Consider the following 20,498-nt stretch of genomic DNA (forward strand, 5'->3'; position numbering starts at 1 on the left):
TTATCTGCAAGGGCCATGATTTTATTCCCTTTTAATGCTGAGTAATATTCCATTGTGTATACGTACACACTTTCTTTATCCATTTATCTACTGAAGGGCATCTAGTTTGATTCCACGGTCTAGCTATTGTGAATTGTGCTGCTATAAACATTGGTGAGGCTGCATTCCCGTGGTATGATGTTTTTAAGTCCTTTAAGTATAAACCGAGGAGTGGGATAGCTGAGTTAAATGGTGTTGAACTTCATTCACATGGACTCATACTACGTACAGAATTTTGTTCAAGACCTGTGAAGTCGAGTCCTTCCTGTCTCTTCTAGGCCTTTTTAGAGATGGCTTACACGGAAGCTGCCCAGGCCATGGTCCAGTATTATCAAGAAAAATCTGCGGTGATCAATGGTGAGAAGTTGCTCATTCGGATGTCCAAGAGATACAAGGAATTGCAGCTGAAGGTAAGGCATCCTCTCATTCCTTCCGTCATTCAACAAGCAGCAGCTGACTTTCTCCTACTTGCCAGACACTGACCTAAGTGCTGTTGGAAGGAGAGTATAGGAAGAGATTTAAAAAATCACTCACTCCCTTTGAGGTTATCACTTGGAAAGGCAGCAAGAAAAGTGTTCACTGAGGTAAGTGCCAAATGCAAAGGGCTGTCTGAGGCTACAGGGGCAAAGGATGGTTTTACAGGGGAAGATGTTTACAGGGGAAGTCTCGAAGGAGGAAGTCAGTGGGACCGGTGGTTGCCTTTTGGTGGGGGGAGGTAGGCATAAACCCTGAAGACAGCTTCCGCTCTGCACACACAGGCCTTCAGTGACTATTCTCTGCCCATCACCACCCTTGATTTCTCACTGTTTTTCCCTTCCCCCGTACTTATGTCCTAAGCCACACAGAAGTCTTCTAAGTAGCACCTGACTAACCCGGCCATTGGAAGAACTCATGGATTAATCAAAATAATTCCAAACAGCTCTTCAATTTTGTTTTTACCTTGTTCTGCATTTCTTTCTTTCTTGTTTTTTCCTTTCTTTCCTGTTTTTTTGGGGGGAAGGGGGGTGGTGGGGGAATACTGGAGATTGAACTCAAGGGCACTGAACCACTGAGCTATATCCCCAGCCCCATTTTGTACTTTATTTAGAGACAGGGTCTCCCTGAGTTGCTTAGCACCTCATTTTTGCTGAGGCCGACTTAGAACTTGCAATTCTACTGCCTCAGCCTCCTGAGCTGCTAGGATTATAGGCGTGTGACACGGCACCCAGAACTTTTCTGTTTTTTTGAGAAGTATAATATACAGCAGAGTGGCTAATTACATTTCAAAAAATGTAAAAAGTAATATTTGGTGAAATCTCCTAAATACCATAAGATCACTACCTAAGTCAAGAAAGAATTTGGTCAGTACCCAGGAGCCCCTGAGAGACCTTCCTCTAGCTGGAGCCTTCCCTCTTCACACTCCTGACTTAGACAATAATAATCATTTCCGTGCTTTCCCCTTGGTTCTACCACCCGTTCATGACTCCCTAAACAGTGCTCAATGGTGAAAAGCTGAAGTTTTGTCTATTTTTAAGCTTTATGTGAATGAAATCATGATGTTCCCATTGTTTCGGGTTTTCTTTCATTCAGTATGTGTCCTCCATGTTGTTGGGTATGTGGGGGATTCTCATTGTATATACATTTCTGTTGTACGGCTGTATAGTTTGTTAATCCATTCTACTGTTGATGGACATTTGAATTCTTTCTAGTTTTAGGATATTAGGGACAATCTGCTATCCTTCATAAATGTGTCATTTTGGTACATGTGTACATAGTTTTTGCCTGTCTGGGGACAGTGTCAGGTTTACCATTATTTTTATTTTCCTGATGACTGGTTGGGGTTGACTGCTTTTTCATATGTTTATTGACTATTCCATCTGGATCTTCTTAGTGGGAAGTTTTTGTTTGTTTTTGGCTTGTTGTTTTGTTCTGTTTTAAAGCCATCTACCCATGCTTTTCTTTTGCATTGTCTTCTGATTGATGGGCAAGAATTCTTTTTAACTGGAGCATTTAGTCCATTGGATTTATTGTAATTAATGTTGTATTTGTTTTGAAATCTACCCTCTGAGTTTGTGCTTTCTACTGTTCCACTTAATAGGAATTTTTCCAGGCATTTAGGCTCATTCTGCGTTTACTTAAGGGTCCATTTTGTTTAAGACTCACAGTCCTTAATCTGCCCTTAATCTTCAAGGTTGAAGTCAGAAGACAAAGGCTTAGTGGTATGTAGCTAGGACTAGCATTCCGACAAGTCTATATATGTAGAAGGGGAATATGTCAACCGGTTGCCCAAGTCTTGATTTTGCTTGGCTTGCATTATTGCCTCTGAAGTTTCTTTGCCAACAGGCAGAACCTGCCATTTTTTTTTAACCCTAATGAAAGCATCAGACAAGTACAAGATCCCACCCTGTTCTGTACCATGCCAGCTCCTGTTCTCTTGGCTTCTCCCCTGGGAGCTGAAATTGAGTTTGTGCATTGTGTTCCCAGAGGAGCTTTGGTGTCCAAATGAGATGTCATCATGAGTTTCTAATTAGAATGAACAACAGCAATCAGTTTCTTAAAGTACAAAGGCACTTTACCAAGGGAGATAGTTTGGAGTTGGGGTGATGCAAAAACTATGGGTCAAAGAGGTCAAAGGATTCAAGCTGGCATTCAGCAGATGTTCATTGAGTGCCCATTGTGGGTGGGAACTAGGCCAAATGCCATGGACATAGATGGAGCAAGCTTATGAGGCGCTCAGTCTGGCAGGAGGAAAGACATATAAACAAAGAACTGTAGCTAGCCCTGTGAGCCAGGCCAGATTGGAGGGTGGTAGTCCAAAAAGGCTCTGCCCCTTTCCACTTTGATGAGCTTAGACAAGTTGCATGACCTCTGTGAACCTCAGTATCCAGATGAGGAATTTACTATCCCTTGAGTTTCTTGGTTTTAAGCAAAAAGAATTTTTTTATACTTTTGGGCCTCACATCACCCTACCCTATGAAGAATGCAGGGTGGATAATAATAGTAATTACAAGAGTACAAGAATAACATGCACCTTTAATTGAGTCCTGGTTCTCTGGGGCAGGTGATGAACCAAGCACTTTGCATACATTATCTACTTTAATCTTGACGTCAGTCCTGTCAGATAGGTATTATTATCTCAATTTTATAGATGAGGATACTGAGGCTAATAGAAGTTCAGTAACTTGCCCAAGATCACAGTAACTGGAAGAGCTATGATTAAAACTCAGCACTGTTTTGGTTTTGCACCCTGCCTACAATGTTACATGTTATGATCTCCATTGTCCACACACACACACAAAAAAAAAAAAAAAAATGGAGAAAGAAATAGGTAATTTGCTCATGGTCACCCATCCAGGAGATAGATGAGATAGCATTCTAACAGAACTTTTCAAACTTCAAGGTGCATGCACATTAACTGGTGTTCATGTCAAAATGCATTTCTGATTCAGCAGGTCTAGGGCAAGGCGTTTCTAACAAGCTATCAGTAGATGCTGATGCTCCTGGTCCTCTGAGCACACCCGAAGTATCAAGGGTCTGGAACACATCATTTTCTGATCTTCAGTAGGGCTTTTCTCCCCATGCTGTCACACTGCTTCTCAGGGTCAATGTGAAGGTCTCATGGGATAATTTACATGATAGTATTTCAAAGCATATTTCAACTACAAAGCAATGCAGTCTTTATGCCCTTCGGTTGACATGAATCAGCAAGAATTCTCTCTGTGTGTAGCAGAAGAAACTATTCCAATTGAGTCTATTGACTTAATAAACACGGAATTTATTGCCTCATGTAAATGAAAGTCCAGGAGTAGCTCTGGCCGCAGGTATGGCTGGATTCAGTACCCACATGAGATCGTTAGAACTTGGTTTCTCTCTTCTCTGCCTCTTGCTGTCTTGGCTTTGGTTTTTGGGTGCCTTCTGTGATGGCCCTTAGCAGCCCCAGTCTCTCTCCTCTAGATGGCATGATAGCTTCAGTGCCTTCAACAGCTCTGGCCCTCATATCCCCATTTCCTTCAACAAGAGAGAGCCAGGCGGTTTCCTGGTAGCTCCCATAAGAGTCCTAAGAGTCACTCTGATTGCTTTAGTTTAGTGCAAGTGCCTATCCCGGAGCCTGTCTCCGTGGCCTGGGGGAAGACCATACTTGGATTGGCTGCATCTCCTGCTCCATCCCCAGAGCCAGGAGACCTACACAGACTTCTGGAGTGAGATGGCGTTGGAACAGCTCCTACCAGGAGGCAGGAGAATGGCTACTAGGCAGGCAGATGGCAAAACGCCACATCCTCATGTGTCTCTGGGTCAAAGGGTTTACCACATTCTGTCCCATGGGGGTAGAGAGAGGTGGGGGCAAATTTTGATTCCTCATTCTGCTCCAACTTTGCCTTTTGCTCATGAGGCAAAGTGCAGGGAGAGAAAGGATAGGTTTTAAAGTATTTTCATCTCTTCTGATTGCTATTTTCTTTGCCCATATCTTCTTTCTCCGTTCTCTCTTTGAAGCAGGGATTCTATTCCTCAGGGGATTTGGGCAGAGCTTTTCATATAACAGGTGCCCTTGTAATAGGTGCAGAATGAAGGGGAAAGACCACCTCTGAAGGAGTGTTGTCCTCACTGCAGAGCAGGACAAGATGACTGGACTCGTTGCTGTATTTTTTGGAGACTTCTTCAATAAGTATAGAATCATAGTGTCTCCAGTATAGAATTTAAACCACCATCTTCTACTTACTGCATCCGAGAGTTGTTGTTGGGTGTGTGTGTGGGCAGGGGAGGGGGGTCCTTGTGCTCAGATTCTCATTCAGTAGGTTTGGGGTGAGACTGACAGACAGTCTTAGGTTCTGTTGGCAGAGGTCCTGATTTCAGAGCCACTGGCCTTGCCAGCCTCTGGTCATGAGATGCAGTCTTATGAGTGGCCCATGATGCTCTCAGTTGGGAAGACTGAATTGGGAAATTGGTGGTTGAGGGTCTTCTGTGTGTACAATATGATACTAACAGCTGTGATGAATATGAGACATGGGCCTCACTTGGGGAGGATTTACTATCTAACTGGAAGACAAGTTGTTCTTGTGTAAAATGATACAAGATTTAAAGATAACTCCACAAGCATGGGAGCTACTAGAAGTTCAGTGTCAAACTTTGTGTGATTTAGGAACATAAAGAAGGGAGAATGGGGCTGGGATTGTGGCTCAGGATTAGAGCACTCGCCTAGCATGGGTGGGACCCAGGTTCGATCCTAAGCACCATATTTAAAAAAAATAAAATAAGGGCATTGTGTTGTATCCATCTACACCTAAAAAAAATAAATAAATATTAAAAAAAAAAGAAGGGAGAAGTTTCCAAGGTGCTTCTACTTAGGGAGTTTCTAGGCAGAAGGAGTCAAGTGAGAGGAAATGGAGAGGCTGGGGTACCCAGTAATGTCAGAAACAATAAGGTCTGCCTTGGTAGGACTTGGCTCTGATGGGTTCTGGCTCATCTGGAAGGTTTCAGCACCTTCCCAAGACTCTGAAGGTATGAACCACAGTTGTGGAGCGGTTTAAGGACATAAAATTCCCCAGCAACTCCTTCTGTGTTGCAAGCATTCCATAGCTCTCATGGGTGCAGCCTGCCATGCCCTGTGGCTTTTGGTAGAATGCAGATGGGCCTCATTATCCCACCTTTACAGGTGGAGAAAGTGAGTCTCCCACAGGCAACCAGCCTTGACCCTAGGTCACCCTGCAGCTGGAGGCAGAGCCAGGGCTGTTCTTTCTGAGTTGAGATTTGAAGTCATGGTGTCTCCCTCTCAGTAAGCGAGCACTTTCCTGGAATGACATAGGACTTGGAATCTCATCCTGTCTTAGAAGCAGCAAGATGTGTGGATTGTGAGCACCATGGGTGTTTCCTGTGTGGTTGCTGGGCTGCATCAGTGTTTTCACAGGATAGATAAAAAAAATAAATAAATAACATCGGAGATTTGCTTCAAAATAATCTAGGGGGTGGGGAAATAGGTGGGGTACAGATGCAAAAAAGATTGAACAGAATTGTTGAAGATGGGTAAGGGGTCTATGGAGCTCCATATACCTCACTCTATTTTTGTATGTTCAAAATCTGCTTCAATAAAAAGTTACCCCAAGTTGTATCATAGGCTTACTCTGTTCTCTCCCTTTTTGACTTTTCTGAGGTGATGACAGGTTTGTTTCATCTGTCTTCTTTTTACCTTTAACCACAGAATGCAGAAGCTGGCCTGAAAGAAAGGTTGACAGGCTTTTCTTAGAGCTTTGAGAAGTCAGTTCTGTTATTTGAAAATCTTTGGTCATTTCTGTCCCCTTCTCAGATAGCAGCTGGCAGGGTGTTTGGATCAAAGAGTGCCAAACAGTTTGCAGTTATCACTTCTAATAGTGGAACTGACCCTCTGATCCCCTAGAGGGGACACAATGCCTGTGGTCACTAGACCCAGCATGTACTATTTGCATTTTGTCTTGCCAATTAATTTTCTGCATCTCCATGCTCTGTTTCTCCAGCCATTCATCTTGGAGCAAGTGTTATGGGGCACCTGTTCCATGTGAATCTTTGTGCTCCCCTAACTCTGGGATGGAAGGAATGATCACGAGGATTTGAAGTTCCAAAAGAGCAGAAGATAGTTGGGACCTTGGACAAAAGTCCCCTATCTAACTTCCTCAGAGAATTTTTACTTTTATATTCTGAAAAGTTACCATGTACGTTTTACCCAGTTTGGGGTACCTTCTTTAGCCTTTGCCTGCTATTCTGTCTTGGTAGTGTGGACCTCAGATTTGAGACCTAGGATGTGGCCTCTGGAGTGATGGCAAATCTCATCGCATGGACTTGGTCCTGATGGCTCCGACTGGCTTTCCCAAGCTCCACTGCTCATCAAGCGCTGGCCTGCATGAGGGCAGCACTGTAGTGGGTCTTTCTGTGAAGCAGCATCCCAGCTGGCCTTTCCCTTGATGATACAGCAGCAGGCTTCCACTGTGTGGTCCCTTCTACTGCAACAAGGTGACCAATCACCCAGGCTGAAGAACTGGTGATCTTAAGTGGGGTGGTGGGGTGGAGGGAGACAGGAGGCAGCCTGGGCAGCAGGCTTCTCAGCCCAGGGCAGTAGCCCAGTCTCTTTCCTTGCTCATGCCTGGGCACTGTGTGGCCCAGTTCAAATGGGTGAGGTCCTGGTTGACTGTGTACATTCTGAGTGACCTGGTTAGTAGAAGTGGCACTTTTCATATTCCTATAAAGGGCCAACCTTTATAGCTATAGGTGGACATAGAGGGACACTCATCAAAGTTACAAGGTGCCTTTTGAGGTGGCTGTTCCAAGTAGTGCTAAGTTCCTGGACCTGCTGTCAAGCAGAAATTGGCTGGTTTCTTGACCTCCTGTGTCTACACCACAGGGGTAGGGTCAGCTGCCTTCTCTTCCACTTTCTTTCCTTTTGCATCTTCAGTTGACAAGAGATCTCTCCCTGGATGGAACATTGCATACCTCTTCCCTGTGTCCTAGCATTGACCTCTCACCCCCAACCCATAGGCAGTTCCCCCTTCATTCTCACCTTTGCTTTGCCTGTTTCCCAGTGGGGCCTCTGTTTCTACAATAACACAGGTTAGCAGCTGAGCTGCTTAGAGTACTCACAGGATTCTAGTCCTAGCTACATCACATTTCTGAACCTGGCTTCCCTATCCATAAAGTGAGATACATGATGGTTCATGAAGTTTGAATGACTTAAGGTTTCTTGGAATTACATGGGACAAAAAAATACTTGAGAGCCTGGGCACCATGATGCATACCTGAAATCCCAGCTACTCGGGAGGCTGAGGCAGGAAGATCACAAGTTCAAGGGCAGCCTCATAAAAAGGACTTGGGATATAGCTTGGTGCTAGAACACCCCAGTTGAAAAAAAACTTAGTAACTGATTAAATTTCTCAATAAAAATCTTTATCAGGTTTGCCATTGTAGACTGAGGGTTTTTAGTACTGTTTTTTTTTAATAAGCTTTATTGAAACATAACTTATATACTATAAAAGTCACCCTGCTCAATACATATTTATTAAATGGGTGAATTCTTCAGTCTTTTGAGAAATGCTTCTGCCTTTTCTTTGGTGCTCATAAATTTATATTTTGAAAGCATTTATCTTTTTATTATTTTGTTGTTATTTGTCCATCCAGAGTTTAGGAAAGGGCTTTGGTTAAGATTCGGGGACTGGTTTGGTCCTGTCCAGGCACAGCCAGCACATAGTGATCTGGAAAGGGATGAGCCTCTGGGTGCCTGGCATTTTCATCTGTGAAACAGCCCTCCATGCCCACCTCACAGATGTGCCTTGAGCACCAGGTAATTCCTATGTATGGGTACACAGGAATAAGGTATGGAAGGGGTCACGCAGCATGGAAAGGAACCTGGAGGTGAAGTGTGGGTTGTCAAGTCGGATTCTTTAACTCTCTGACTTTGAGCCCAACTCAACTCCAGGAGTCACCATCTGCATGGGACACAATGTGGCTGGTGAGCCTGGAGGTATGCAGGGTATGCAGGAGTCTGTGGGCAGAGGCTGCATTCAGTGACCTTCAAGTCTCTTTCCAAGTTTATAACATCCCTCCTTTTCCTCCCTCCCTCATGTTTGAAGTTTTTTTTTTTTTTTTTTTTTAATTTGGGAGGAAAGAGATGGGGATTAAGGAACACTGCTTATCCTTAGCATGTGGGTGGTGAACTTGGGCTCCTTTTATCCCCAGCTCCATGGATGCCACATTCTCAGGACCTCAGCTCTGCCTTGTTCCACATGGTGCTCACACTCCTCATCGCTTGGATTAGGCCTTTTTTTCTTCCTCACGAAAGGCACTTTCCCCCTTTGGCGGACTAGAGTGCCAGAGTCACTGCTGCTGCCCTCTGGCATTGGTGAGGCCATCTCTGATCTGATAGTGATCTCTCTGACTTTGCCTAGAAACCTGGAAAAACCGTGGCTGCTATCATCCAGGATATCCACTCCCAGAGAGAGAGGGACATGTTCCGGGAAGCAGACAGGTGAGGCTTCGGGTCGCAGGGCAGTTCAAGGCAGTGGGAACACTCTCCTGTCTCTCGTTGTTAAGGGGATTTGAGTCACACCATGCCCTATCCCCCTTCCTGTCCCATCCACTTGCCCTTCTGGATTGTACCTGTCCATGTTCCCAATGAAAAGCACCAGTTCAAAAGTGCTGCTTGGGTTAACATCACCGGAATGCAAAATGCTAGGCTATTTTTCCTTTGTAGGAATAAAACAAAAGGCCTGTTAATACATGGCCCTTTGAGGCAATCTGTGCTCTTCTAGAACAGCCTGAGCATACATGTGTGTGTGTGCTTATGTGTGTGCATGTATGTGAGGGTATGGTTTCTGTTTAGAGCCAGCTCTTGGTTTTTCATGAGCTGAATATAGACAGATGAAAAAGAATGCCGATGGTTTCAAAAAACCCAGCTACTTGCACACTTACTCTGAACATTGAATGCGTGCATTTTTCCAACTCATTTCTTCCAGTTGAAGTTGATGACCAGGCAAAGCTGCAGCTACAAGCTGATAAGGGTCACTCCCTTTTAAAGATAGTCCTGAAGACAATCAAGATGGGCAACAGGCAAGAGTGGTCATGGGGCCAGCACAGTCTGTAGTTCTTACCCAGGGATGCCACAGATGGCGCTCTAACCTCACTGTAGAGGTCAGAGCCCAAATGTTTGTCTTCCATGATGGTCAAGGCAGCCTGGTCCCCTGGCCAGTAAGAGCTTCATGGTTGTCCAACATTTGAGAACCAAATAAAAATTGTCCACCCTTTTAGGATATCAGGCATATGGCTCAGTTGGTTTGCTTAATAACCAGGTTGCTTTAGAGCGTATCTGTGTATGTGTATGTGTGATAAGTGTTCATGCTTAAAATGTTTGTGCATTTTTAAAAATTTGTGGTTATTTGGGTTTTTAAACAACATATGTAAGGCCATATCATGCAGCCTGCAGTATTGTGATAGAATAGAGGGGGATTAGGCAGGTTGGGATCTTTATCTGGGTTTTGGTTTCTTGATCTCAAATATAAGAAGGTTCTAGTTTTGAGGTCTCCTTTAACCCTTCAATACCTGCTTAATTCTTTGTTTTTGAAATTTCTGAGTTCACCCCTCCCCACTGCCACTCATCAACAAATTAGCATCCCTCTACCATGCCCAGGATCTTCACAAATTGAGATAAGCACCAAATGAGAAAAATAGAAGCCAAGATGTCACTTGTATTCTGATAGAGGGGTGGCTTCAAGTCTTATAAAAGGACTGGCTAATTGAATGCCAGGGTTAGGCAGCCTTACCCAGGCTGGACAAGGACAATCTCAGACCCCTAGCCCCCACACCCATAGCCCCAGGATGAGAGTCCCTGAGTCTCTGAGCACTGAATCTCTGAGCACAGCTCACTTCCAAGAGGAAAAAGGATAGGGCCGAACTAAATCAATCCAATTATTCTTCCCATGAGCAAAATGACCAATGGGGCAGAGAGCGGCCAAAATCGTGCTTAGGGAAAGTCCCTCCTCGTAGAAGCCAGTAGGCTGGTCAGGTCTTCTCTTGGACCACATCCTGTGGTTCTGGACAGTTGTGACTGAAGAGTGTCCAGCTGGGTAGGGTTATGCCCAGTGTATCTATGGGAGAGACTGAGTATGCCAGTGACAGGAGTGGGTGGGACGGGGTGGGGAACATGCAGATTCTAAATCCTGCTCCTTTGCTCCCTCACAGATATGGCCCAGAACGTCCCCGGTCTCGCAGTCCCATGAGCCGGTCACTCTCCCCAAGGTCCCACACGCCAAGCTTCACCTCCTGCAGCTCTTCCCACAGTCCTCCAGGCCCCTCCCGCGGGGACTGGGGCAATGGCCGGGACTCATGGGAGCACTCTCCTTTTGCCAGGAGGGAGGAAGAGAGAGACCCAGTCCCCTGGAGGGAGAACGGGGAGGACAAGAGGGACAGGACGGACACATGGGCACATGATCGCAAACACTACCCCCGACAGCTGGACAAAGCCGAGTTGGATGAGCGACTTGAAGGAGGGAGGGGCTACCGGGAAAAATACCCAAGGTCTGGGTCCCCCAACCCACTGCACTCCGCATCCAGCTACAAAAGCCGGGAGGAAGGCCACTACCGGAAAGAGCCCAAGGCCAAGTTGGACAAGTACCTCAAGCAGCAGGACGCCCCTGGGAGGTCCAGGAGGAAAGAGGAGGCCAGGCTGCGGGAAAGCAGACACCTCCACCCTGATGACTCTGGCAAGGAAGATGGGCTAGGGCCCAAGGTCACCAGGGCCCCGGAGGGTGCTGCATCCAAGCAGAGTGAGAAAAATAAAACCAAGAGAGCTGACAGAGACCAAGAAGGAGCTGATGGTGGAAAAGAAAGCAAAATGGCCGAGAATGAGGTAATGATGCCATCTCCTTCCCTTGATAAGGCAAGGCAGGTCCCAGAGCAGAACCTAACGATGCTGAGTATTTACCGAATGAGTGAACGATTGCTGTATGCCAGGCACTATGCTCCACATGTGTTCTCAATCAAGTCACTTAATCCTCACAGCCAGCCTAAGAGGTTGGTATCATTACTACTGCAGATGAGGAAACTGAGGCACAGAGAACTACATTGCTTGCCCAAGGACTTTCCTTGTGAAAGACAGAGCCCGAATTATGGGCAATTATAGGCAGTCTGGCCCGCAATCCCACGGCACCCTGTTTACTTTATAGGAAATTACGGAGGGACATAGGGTGAAGGCCTTCTGTAGTCCTGTTTGTCCAGGTAAAGTGGCCCTGAGCATTTGAACCCACAAAATCTGCCAAAGGGGATTAGCCCTTTGGTCCACTTTGTGCTCTCTGCTGCCAAAAACATCTGCCAATCTTGGAGTTCTGATGAGAGTGGTATATGAGAAGCAGTCACCACCAGTTAAATTATACTGGGTGCCCAGGGTGTGGTGTGTTTCTATAGACACTGCCCACAAGGTTTTAGTTCCATTTTAATAAAAATACATGACAACTGGCTGGCACTTTCATCCAAGTGTCAAGAAGACTTACGCCTTGCCACACTGCTTCAGTTCCCACAGTGGGTGGGGGTCATGGGCAGGACTCTGGGTACTGGGTTTATATTCTGAGTTGACTTATGCTTCCTTCTTGTCAGAGCTTCTGACTTTTAAGTAGGGGTGGGATAGTAGAGGGTTGGTTTCTGCATAAGGAACTTGATTTATAAAATCTTCTATGCCTATCTCCTAGTCACTTTGACCAAGGAGTGTGTAACAGCTAAGTCCAAATAAGGTTCCCAACTCTCAACTCCACAAACACCAAAAAGTCATACTTTTGGACACTTCATTCCTTATTCTTATGTGCATGGGTGCAGTACCACCTTGCCAGGTGGTGTGCTAGGCACAGGTAATTCAAAGGTGAATGGGACATAGCCCATGTTATGCAGAACCCAAGGTCTAATGGTAGAGACAGACCTATAAAATAATTTGCATACAACAGAAACTATGTTGGAATTTACAGTGGACTAGGTGCTCTTTGGGCAATCAACTCTACCCAGGAAGAAGAGGAAAATTGCACAGAGAAGGTGATATTTGAGCTGGGTATTAAATGTGGACAAAAAGCAGTTTGGGGTTCCTGGAAGAAGCAATAGCAAGGGCAAAAGTGAAAATGAAGAGACTATGGTAAAGAAGCTGGAGATACTCCATGTGGTTACATCTTTAGAGCATATTAAGAGATGATTGGTTCTTTTTTAAAGTAAAATCATGATTCTGGTGTACAGATTTTAGTGAACACATGTTAAAGATTTAATTTCAATTCGTTAATTAATAGAGACCTATAAGATATAAAAGTCAGCCCAAAGGAGAATCCAAAGAGCAGGCAAGTATGTAAGCAATCAGGAATGCTGAGACAAATTTGCAAATGACGTAAAACTGGCCTCTTGGTCTGGGGTTGTGGCTCAGTGGTAGAGCACTTGCCTAGCATGTGTGAGGCCCTGGGTTTGATTCTTGCACCACATATAAAATAAAATAAAGGTCCATCAACAACTAAAAAAAAAAAAACAATTAAAAAAAAAACTGGTCTCTTCCACAGAGGATTAGGAATCAATTGCAGCTCTACCAGATAAAATTCATTTGCCTCTCTCTGAACAAGAATCATGAATCATTTGTATCTTGATCAGTTTTTTGCAACTTACAAAGTTGTGAAATAGCTTAGTTCAAGATAATGAAAGGTACTGACCGCTATAGAGTCAGATATCCTGGAACACTTTCAATAGTGTTCTATTGAAAGAATACCTAGTAATTTTTTTTTTTTTTTTTTTTTTTGCCTGTTTTAAAGTTGACTGGCTCAGCAAGGGGAGAAGCAGGAGATGAGATTAGGGAAACGGACAGGGTGGTTTCATGAAGGATACTGTGTGCCTCACTAAGGTCTTGAAAGGAATCTTGAGGACCTAGTCAACCAGCAGATGTTTTTAAGAAGAGTATACAGTCAGTCTTCTATATTTGCAGGTTCTGGATCTGTGGATTCAACCAACTATGGATTGAAATCATTGATGGTAAAATATTAAGTCTGTACTAAACATACACAGACTTATTTACTTATTTTCTTGTTTTTATTTCCTAAACAATACAGTGTAATAATTATTCATAACAATATTTACATGATATTAGGTCTTATGGATAATCTAGAGACAATTTCAAGTATATAAGAGAATTCATTTAGGTTATATATAAATCCTGTGCCATTTTAGGTAAGGGACTTGAACATTTGCAGATTTGGGTGCAGGAAGGGAGTTCTGAACACATCCCTGTGGATACTAAGGGACAGCTGCATTGGCCTGGAAGTGTTGAAGGTGCTGATTACGGCGCTATGCCTCAGCAAAAGACTCAGAGGAACAGAGAGCAAGAGTTGGCAGGAATGTAAGCCCAGGCCTCCTACACCAATCCAACCTGCACACCCCTGTGTCCTTGGCAAAGGGACAGAGCTCCCCCGTGCCCTCCTACCCACACTTCTGAGTCTCTTCTGATTTTCCTACCCTGCTTCATTGTTTGCATAATATTGTCCATTTCAGGGACACATACTCTGAGTCATCCCAGAAAAGCCCTCACTTCCCTTAATTCTATACTTCTAGTTGGTTTTGCCTCTGTAGTCCTCAGAGAGGGTCACTAAGTATTTATCAGGGTCCCTAGTAGATTGTTTCTGTGGGTTTGGAGCTGGGCAGACCAACACTGTGAGTCAGAATAATAGAAAAACACAGTTTTCTATACTTTCCTCAAACTCCATATCATGAACTTGAGAAAAACCCAGATCCCCGTGGGGCTATCCCAGAAGTCAGTTAATAAGAAATGACTGAACTTGGGAATGAAGGCAGCAGGGACCTGCTGAGGTCATGTCCTTACTGCATTTCTAATTCACCAGGCTCCTCTCCCCCTCTGGGCCTTTGCCAAGGAGCTGACCACTCCACCTGGCATGCTCCCACCTCCTCTGTCTTTACTCTTGGCTATAATTTATCCCTAGCCACTGCAGAAAGTCTAAACACACCAACCCACTTCTCTCCTGTCTCCACTTCCCTATTTTGGGTAGTGCTAATCACTCAGCCTCTTTATTTTCTTTAGCATCCGTCCTCACCCATCACCCCCAAGTGTGATATCCATGAGGCAGGAATCTTAGTCTACTGTGTCCACAGCTGTGTCCTGGTTCGTGGCATAGGGCTTGGCTCAGAGGAGGCATTTGATAAGCATTGTTGAAAGAACGAAGGAAGGAGCCAAGACACTGACAGCGAAGGCCTGGCTTCTGAGAACCAGGGCACACCCTGTTCTCTGCCTTGTTGTTTTTTATTGTAAAAAGGACACGGTCACAAGGTGGTTGTAGCACTTTAATGAGTGTGTGCTCATCAGAGATGGGAGCTCTCTGGAGAAAGTGTCCACAGTGGAGAAGCCCAGGTGTGCACTTACTCAGTGTTCTCCAGGGGCTATATCCGTACATGAGACTTAGTCCTGACCACGGCACCCCAGGAGGAAGGAAAGAAACCATGTCTCTGAGTAAAGAAAACCTGGGAAAGAAGCCATCCATTTTACTAGACCCAGACTCTCAGGTTAGGGAGGCCAGGCAGGTCTGGGAAGGATGCAAGAGTGGGGCCAGTTGGGAGTGCTGGGACCATGTCTGGTGCCTGACTGTCGGGGGGCAGCCAGCAGCTGCTCAGCTGTAGTCTATAACTGTCATTTAGGAATGCCTGCCTCCTGCTATTAGATCTCCTTTTCTTGGAGCAAGACCCAAGTCCAGATATCTATATGAAGTTTCCCATGCTTTACAAACTGAATAGACCAAAACATGTCTGGGGATCACCTGCAGCCCAGAGACCCTCAGAATGCAAACCCCAGCATAAACAATCCATAAGAAGAATACATGGAAAACCCAGCTATATTGTCCATACAGAGACCCCAGCATGCTCTGAAGCAGGTGCATTTTGTTATTCACCCCAACCCCTTCTATCAAATCCATTTTTTTTTATTGACCAATATCCATGGTCACTAGTTGTGAGTAAAGCAGCACTGACTTCTGATCTCCTGGAGCCTACAGTCATCTAGTAGAAGGACTTGCTAATGAAGTCATTCTCAAACAGAACAGCATCAGTGTGAAGTGCCGAGGAGAGAGGGGGATGGCACTGTCAGTACTTGTAAGGAACCAAGGCGTCCCTGGGTTAGGATGTGCCTGTTGGGATGTGAAGGAATAGTAAGTATTTCCTGGGTGAAAAGGAAGGTTAGACAGAGGGAGCAGCCTATGCAATGGCTCCATATGTGGCTAGAAGCCTGTGTTGCTGGAGCAGAGGGCCAGGTCAGCATGCTGGGAGGGGAGGCTGATTTGTGCACAACAACTAATCATGAACCTTGTAGGCAGATTAAAAATGTTTGCCTTTATCCTAAATGCCAGGGAAGCAAATGAAACATTTTGTCAAGGAAGTTAAATATGTTACTTGTTGCATTTTCGAATTTTTTGTATGTATGTATGTTGGTGCGTGCAAGGCAAGCACTCTACCAACTGAGCTATATGCCCAGCCCCTAGAATGGTTATTCTTGATTGCCTTAGGGAGAATAGATTTGGGAGAGGGTACAGAGCAGAAGTGGGAGACCAGTCAGGAGGTGGTTTAGCACTAGTCCAGGCCCTGGTTTGGGCAGGGCTCTATTGGAAACTGTTGGGACCTAATACTTAGTCTCGAGCTGGTGTGGGGCAGCTGGGTGCATGGGTGCATTTGTCTTTTACCTGGAAATGACCCTAGGGAAGAAGGAAGCCATAGATGGCACTGCCTTGTTCCTTTACCTACACGGGTCAAGAGCAGAGTTCTGCCTTGTTGGGGGCTTCCAGCCAGGTCTCCAAGGCTGTCCCTGCTTCTTCCAGCTTGACTCTTGTCCTTAGGAATGTGTTTTTGTGCAAACTGCTTGTGAAGGGTAAGGACTATTTATTTTAACAGGGGAGGGACATAAATAATTTATTAAGGGGGATAAAGAAAAGTGGTCACCATTTGGTAGAAGCTATGGCTTCCTGGCTGAAAAGCTTATCTGTAGCCCCTTCACACTTAAATCAGAAGACTTGAGCCAAAGCTTTTGGTAGAATTTGTGTCTCTAAACACTGAGAAGAACAAAGCCTTGACAATCTGAACTATCTGTTCCAGTCTGGTCCTAACAAGTTAAACCGGTCAGCCGGGGCTCCTGCCCCAACTGGCTCCTTGTCAGCCCAAGGGTTGGAAGTCTTTAGAGCTGGGGTCATTTACTTTGAACCAGTCTCAGCCAAAAATGTCAAGAAAATGCAACTTGCCCTCAGGAAGTCCCAGGAGTAGTCCTTGATTTGATGACCAAAGCTTAAGTCATGGGAGAAAATTCTAAAGTAGGGATTGGCAAGCCTTTTCTACAAAGGATCAGATGGTAAATATTGTGTGTGGGCCCAAAGGCAAAACTGAGGATTTTATGTGGGTACTTATGTAACTGTTTAAGATGAAACTGTTCGACATTATAATATCCGGTCTTAGCTCACATGCAGGCATCAGGTCGGATCTGGCCTGTGGACTCCAGATGGCTGACCCCTGTAGAAGGCGAGAAGCCTCCTTCCGGAGCCAAACAGCTGCTTTCAGGTGTTCAGTTTCTCATTCGTGGGCACGACTGTGAGGACCTTAAGTGGGGAAGGAACGGAAGGAGGGAGACAAGAAAGGGAGCGTGAGCATGGCTATGGCTGTAGGACAGGACAGGGCACAAGAGGTGAGAAGCACTGCCTGGGTGGCAGCCCCCTCCCTGCCCACAAGTGGCCACAAGTGATATTTTTTTGGGCAGGATGGGTCTGTTTGGGAGATGTCACCAGGATGGTCACCTGGACTCAGTTTACCCTTGGCTTCTTCAATTCACCCTCAATGCAAAAAAAAAACAACCCATCCAGTTTACCAAGGACTCTGCCCCCTGAAGACGTCAGACCAGACTTTAAGACATTTCTCTGCCTCTGTGTATTGTGAGCAAGTTACTTAACCTCTCTGAGCCTCAGTTTCCTCCTTTGTGAAATGAGGATGATAACAATGGCTGTGTCTGGGCGGTTCTGCAAGGAAAGGGGAAATAGGGACATGAAGTGCCTCAGCCAGTGCTAGCCGTGCTCAGTGGCGTTCTTCTCTTGGTGTTCCCTCTTTCCCTGCCTCTGCTCACTGTTGATTCTGTTTGTTCTGTTCTTCCTTTGGAGCAGGAGGGCACCGAAGGAAGCCCCCAGTCGGTGGGCAGAGAGGAGAAAGAGACAGAGTCCTCTGATCCAGAGAACACAAGGACAAAGAAGGTAAACTAGTCCCAGATACTGGCAGTGTGGTCCCATCTGTGCTTCAGCCAAAGGCATGGGAGTCCCCACCCTGCCTGCCAATGGCCAGCTGCACTGAGCCCCCACCAGTGGTTCTGTGAGTGACCCACTCCCCTCACCTCTTCTTGCAGGGGTAGCTTTGCCTGGGGTCTTGGGATTGTCTTTCCTGGGGGATCTTTACTCGCTTGCTGGGCCCCGCCTCACTCTCCAGTGACTTGGCTGCACACCTGAGAGAGAACACATGCCCCCCCACAAGACTCGGCTCCAGAGCCAGTCTCTCCAAACAAGCAGGTCCCCCAGGAGACAGGGAGACAGTGCTTCAGTACTGGAGCTGGGGTCCTGAGCTCCGCAGACCCAGACCTGGGGAATAGCAGGACGCCTACCGTGCTTGTGATGGTTATTTTATTTAATTAAAAAGAAAAAAAAGTTAAAGTTACAGTCCTCCTGGGTTGGGGCTCCCCCCGGCAGGTGGGGGGAGAGTTCTTGGAACATGGCTAGCTTTGTACCTTTCCGGTCAGGAACAGCTGATCTCCCAAATCTGTCTGCTGAGTCCATGAGCTGCAAGAAACACCAGGGGGAAAACCTTAGGAGGGGTTGAGGGTGAGGGTGAAGTTGCTGTGGCTACGGAGATTGTGGCCTTCCTGGGAGAGGCTGCTCAGAGGAATTGTGTGAGGGACTATGCCACAGTTACCTTTAATGGTGTCCCCACGGACAAGGAGTTGGCTCCAGCAAGCATTTCGCATGTATAATGTATTCATTCGTTGGGAACCTATTTATCGAGCATCTATTATGTACTAGGGATTGAAATTCTTGGTCTCATTTTTCAACATGGTAGATTAAGCATGAAGCATCTATTCTAAATCCTGTGCCATTTTGAGTCTCATCCTCAGCATGTGTCAGTGATGTAAGGCTTGAGTGACTTACAGCTTCCAGTTACCTAGTAATTGTTCTCAGGTAGAAGAAAGAAGGCTGAGAATCTTTCTGGTGTGAGGGGTCCTTATGGCCAAGGTTTGTGTCCCCTGGTTGAATGCCTCCGCCTCTCTCTGACCTCCGTTCTACATTCTTACACAGGAGCAAGATTGGGAGAGTGGAAGTGAGGCAGAGGGGGAGAACTGGTACCCCACGAATATGGAGGAGCTCGTCACAGTGGACGAGGTAGGGGAAGAAGAAGATTTTATCATGGAGCCAGACATCCCAGAACTGGAAGAAATTATGCCGATTGACCAGAAAGACAAAATCTGCCCTGAAATCTGTCCCTGTGTGACGACCACCTTGGACCTGGACTTGGCCGAGGATTTCACCGGGGAGGAAGTCAAGACCGTAGGGAACGGAGCTGCAGAGATCAGCCTCAAGCTGCCCAGACAACTGCCCTCGGCTTCCACGAGCTGTCCCAGTGACACGGACGTGGAAATGCCTGGCCTAAATCTGGACGCTGAGCGGAAGCCAGCTGAACGCGAGACAGGCCTCTCACTGGAGGATTCAGATTGCTACGAGAAGGAGGCAAAGGGAGCGCAGAGCTCAGATGTTTGTCTGGCCTCTACTACAGCCCAGCAAATGTCTTCCCCCCAGCCAGCCGAGGAGAGGGCCCGGCAGCAGAGCCCATTTCTTGATGACTGCAAGGCCAGGGGGACCCCCGAAGATGGGGCTGGTGAAGGCAGCCCCCTGGAGGAGAAAGCCAGCCCCACTCCTGAAACCGACCTCCAAAGCCAGCCTTGCCCGGGAGTGTTGACCGAGGGTAACTACCTCCCCTTTCTCCCGGGCGGTTGGGTGGATCGGACCATGGCTCCCCTCAAGAAGGATGGGCATGTGCAGGCTGGCGCAAAACCAAGGGAGCTTTCGACTTGCCTTGAAGCCGGTGCAGAAAGTCATTTACTAACAGAAGCAAAACCATAACGAGCCTAGTAAAACTCTTAAGAGCTTTGGGGCAAATGGTGTAAAGGAAATCAGATAGGAGGCGGCCTGTGCTTTGAGAAGCAAACTCAGACAGGCTGGACCACTCCGCCTTTACAGGAGCCCAGATGGGTTTAGACAACTAAAATTAGCTTGAATTCTGAGCAAAATGAGTTTGGGTTCCTTGGGATCAGCCAGCTGCTCCTGCCTGCATGTGGGGGACCCTTGGCTGTTTTCTCTGTGATGGGCGAGGGAGTGTGGCAGGAGAGAAGGGACAGGGAAGGAACAGGGCCTGGCCAAGGGTATGGCTTGTTCTCCTTCTTACTATCTCAGGTCCATTTTTCTCCAGGGTCTGCCAGGGATACAAGATTCGTCCCAGGAACGACTCCACCTCCACCGGAGGTGATGTTGTGTCTATGCTGGGCACTGTGACATCATGAAATAGAGAGTTTAAAATAGGCTAAGCCCTTGCTTCTCTGCCAAGTGGAAACCGAGATCCATCAAGGGCTCTGCGGGGGAGGGAGGCAGGGAGAGTAGCCCTGAAAAGTCTCATAGTGAAAATAACTAGAGATTCATTTTACAGAAAGCTCATGGCGTAACAGAGGTTGAAGTCAGGGTCACGGGGCAGGACACGCAGAGGAAAGGCTGAAAACTAAACATTTCAACCCAGACCCTGTGGGTGGCCCAAGCTGTAGGGGACCTGGGGGATGGGACTCTTCCTCCATGTCAAGCTGACCTGAGCTGCTTTTCACCTGCTGGGATTGGAGTCTCCATGGAAACTCTGCCACCAAGCTGCCTGTTGGTTGCTAGAGGAACCAGGAGGCC

At 46.4% G+C, this 20,498-nt stretch overlaps 1 protein-coding gene across 2 annotated transcripts in view; it reads left to right on the forward strand.

Annotated features, from left to right (window-relative positions):
• Positions 1-20,498, forward strand: part of Rbm20 (RNA binding motif protein 20) — a 187,626-nt gene that overhangs the window by 152,675 nt on the left and 14,453 nt on the right. For both annotated transcript variants that reach the window (XM_076834170.1, XM_076834171.1), the window contains exons 7-11: positions 318-449; positions 8,922-9,001; positions 10,711-11,377; positions 17,679-17,765; positions 18,855-19,518. In XM_076834170.1, the coding sequence (XP_076690285.1) occupies positions 318-449; positions 8,922-9,001; positions 10,711-11,377; positions 17,679-17,765; positions 18,855-19,518 (1,630 nt within the window). The remainder of the gene's footprint in view (positions 1-317; positions 450-8,921; positions 9,002-10,710; positions 11,378-17,678; positions 17,766-18,854; positions 19,519-20,498) is intronic.

Source organism: Callospermophilus lateralis, chromosome 15, assembly GCF_048772815.1.
Source record: "Callospermophilus lateralis isolate mCalLat2 chromosome 15, mCalLat2.hap1, whole genome shotgun sequence".
NCBI lineage: Eukaryota > Metazoa > Chordata > Mammalia > Rodentia > Sciuridae > Callospermophilus > Callospermophilus lateralis.